This window comes from Monopterus albus, unplaced genomic scaffold (genome assembly GCF_001952655.1).
Source record: "Monopterus albus unplaced genomic scaffold, M_albus_1.0 scaffold235.1, whole genome shotgun sequence".
Lineage (NCBI taxonomy): Eukaryota > Metazoa > Chordata > Actinopteri > Synbranchiformes > Synbranchidae > Monopterus > Monopterus albus.
The window spans coordinates 193,047-196,295 of NW_018128115.1; the positions used below are offsets into that span (position 1 = coordinate 193,047).

Consider the following 3,249-nt stretch of genomic DNA (forward strand, 5'->3'; position numbering starts at 1 on the left):
AGTATATCCAGCTGTTATACTAGATTTGTTTTAACACATATGTATTTTTTACATTTCATTACAAAGCCCTCTAACTCTTGTCCTGTCTTTATTTCAACCTTTGACCTAGGGTGACTCCAATGAATTTAAGTTAATGTGTTTGGGTCTGTGCAGGGATGATAAGAAGGATGGACTGAAGTTCTACACTGATCCCTCTTACTTTTTCAATCTGTGGAAGGAAAAAATGCTGCAGGCCACTGAGAACAAACGCAAAGAGAAGAGACGACAGAAGGTTCATCCAATCCATCCAGCCATCCGTCTATTGTCTTTATGTTCCTCTACATGAAAAATCACACTTTGCATGTCAGGAAACGTCAGTGGGTAAACACAACAATAAGAATAGTTAGAATAAATAGAAATTAGAATAAAAAGTTCATGTTTTTGTTCAGGAGCAGAAACATGTGGAGGAGTCTTCAGGACGGGAGGTGAAGAAGGTGACGTTTCTGTCTAGCTCTGTCATTAGTATCACCGTATCAATAACCCACTGTTTTATCACATTAACTCTTGTTCTTCTTTCTGTAAAGGTTCGGAAAGCTCGTAACAGGCGGCAGGAGTGGAACCTGATGGCCTATGACAAGGAGCTCCGCCCAGACACTCGAGTAACACCATCCCCTTACCACACCTCAGATGGCTCGATGTCACCTGACAGGTAAATACACTAATACACATGCCTAGGGAGGTGTTCTTTGTATATCACTTAACAGATCCAAGATCGGTTGAGTAATCCTGGATTTTTTTAATGCCAGTTAAGGTTGTCTGGATAATTTGTCCCCCACCTGAGTTGTTGATTAGAAAAGCTGGATTCAGTCATCCAAGATAAGTGTGGACTGCTGTGGTCATTGACTTGACTCTATATATCGACAGCCAAAACCGAGATCAGCTGATTTCTACATGTAGCTGTCCAAATAAAAGAGTACAGTCTGTCACCGCTGCATCGAAAGCGTCTGCTGGAGGCCATGGAGTTCATTTGTACCTAAGATAACTCTGCAACAGTGGTGAAAATGTGGAGAGACGGAGGCATAAAGTGTCTGACAAATTAAAGGCACAAGTATTCCATTTCAATCCTTAATGTGGCCATAACTGCATAGACAATGCTTTGATATGACAGTATCATGTCTCTGTATCATGTTCAGAGCGAGTACAGGCACAGCGAGAACCTGGGAACAGGTGAAAGTAAAGTCTAAGAATATTCTGCAAACCGGCGTCACTGTCCTGTGTTACCATTATCATTACAATTTGCCTCCACAGCAAGTTTTTAAAAAACTGTAATAAGCCTCAGATCAATTAATTCCCTTTGTTTTTAAAGCACATAGGAAGAAGACTATGAAAACTAAGAGGAACAGTTTCAGAGACAGGTAGTTTTCAAATAGCTCTAAAACTGTGCTCGTCATTACATTTTCCACATTAACAATCCTATAAAAAAACTGCCTCTTGGCAGAAAGCTCGGGTCAGTGCACAGCGGCTGTGTGGCGGTCAGAGCGCAGCTCCTCTTGTTGTGCCCTTAATATGAGGCACTAACAGTCCACCTCAATGCATCATTTTCTCCCAACTGAAACAGTACCATTTGATGGAATGGTTTGGTTCTGACGACCCCTCAGTGCAGTCTGTTTTCTTTAAGCTCATATCATATGAAAAATGTCTCTGGAGTGGAACTTTAACAACAGCTATTTTCACAGAACTAAGACAGGTGCCTGATAGAAGGGAACTGTTTGCTGTGTCAAATAAGTTAAATTCCAAGCAGGTAAATACCTTTTTAAGAAAGTATGTTGGTAAAATATCCAAACAACTAGATGAGCTTAGTTTCATGACTACATCCTTCAGTGTTTGAGGACAAACAGGACTAAATGTTGACCATTTAACTGGATTATACCTGTTAGACTGGAGGACTGGTGTGAGTGTTGGAACACCTAATGTGAAAAAAGAAGCTAAATCATTACATATGGTTTGTGAGTGAAAGTCCATGTTTGGCCATGCTGGAGAGTTAGTTGATTGTAGAAAACAGTATAAAACCAAACTCAGGAATTATGAATATGGCATGCAATTGTTTTTTTTTGGGGGGGGGGGTTATATTTATATGGCTGAGCAGGGTGCACCATCCTCCTTCTGTTAGCTATTATCACGGGATAGCTATTATGACTGGGCCCTAGTTTGTCCTGGGAGAAATCATGACCTTCCTTGTAACCTGGACCCCTCAGATATCAGTAAGACACAATCCCCTGGAGTGACAGGATGTGTTGTGGCTTTATCAGGCAGAGGATGATTTTACTGCTGTTGTGAAGTGGGGGGTGAGGAGGAGCTGGATGGTTCCGTGGTTGAGACAAGTGTTGAAGTTGGCTGAAGACTTAAAGCCAAAGGTGCAGGTGGGGGGTGGGCACTGAGGGGGAGTTGTGGGAAAATAAGCTTGAGAACAAACCTGCTCCCAAGTATGTTTGAGATTACGGACATATGTCCATGACATGTCCGTGAGACTTTAGTAGAACCAGTAGATTCTGGTATTATGTTAAATCATCAACAGTATTCCAGCTACCTGGTAATCCATGTACAAGAAACATCTCCCATCGAGTTTGTTAAAATGCCTCAGAACCGCTGACACTCAGACATCTAATTAAGCTGCCTCTGCCCCATTCAGGTCGGGAATGTCAGACAACCCTTCCTTCCCCTCCAGCCCCCACCACCGTGATGGGAATGGGCATGATGGGAAGGATCACGTTGCCATTGCAACCGGCGGAAGTGGTCAAACTCAGTCGTTAGACCGTGCCCTTCGACCTGCCTCTGCGGTCACTGTGGCATCAGCTCGGCAGCACTCACTGGGCCGCAACCAGATACACCACCACCACCACCACTTGCAGCCACTTGTCAGCTCAGCCAGTCAGAACGGAACAAGGAGCAATGGCTCCAAGGAAGCCAAGTACACACACACACACACGTTTCCTGCAGCAGCATAAAGCCTGCAGTGCACACTGGTATGACTCTTTTTTGACCTTTGACCTCCATCTCTCCTCAGAGATCACCAGATCCCTCCAGCCCCCCCGCCGCCTCCCCCACTCATGCCATCAGGTGGACAGATGGCGTTTCCCAACAGCTCCGCCCACGCCGCTGCCATGGCAACACCACTGCACCCTGCAGCCCCCTCTGGTAACCAAGGTAAGGGACAATTTGGATTTGACTGGATCCAAACAAAACAACACAAATTAATATTTGATTTTTTTT

The 3,249-nt window shown here is 44.1% G+C and overlaps 2 protein-coding genes across 2 annotated transcripts in view; both read left to right on the forward strand.

The window, feature by feature from the left end:
* LOC109971828 (wiskott-Aldrich syndrome protein family member 3-like) overlaps positions 1–3,135 on the forward strand; it is a 10,075-nt gene extending 6,940 nt beyond the window's left edge. The window contains exons 5-8 of the mRNA XM_020620323.1: positions 154–271; positions 429–473; positions 564–688; positions 2,669–3,135. Coding sequence (XP_020475979.1) covers positions 154–271; positions 429–473; positions 564–688; positions 2,669–2,984 — 604 coding nt within the window. The 3' untranslated portion in view covers positions 2,985–3,135. The remainder of the gene's footprint in view (positions 1–153; positions 272–428; positions 474–563; positions 689–2,668) is intronic.
* The window catches only part of LOC109971798 (wiskott-Aldrich syndrome protein family member 3-like), a 2,380-nt gene continuing 2,235 nt past the window's right edge, over positions 3,105–3,249 (forward strand). The window contains exon 1 of the mRNA XM_020620281.1: positions 3,105–3,183. Within this exon, the coding sequence (XP_020475937.1) occupies positions 3,105–3,183 (79 nt within the window). The remainder of the gene's footprint in view (positions 3,184–3,249) is intronic.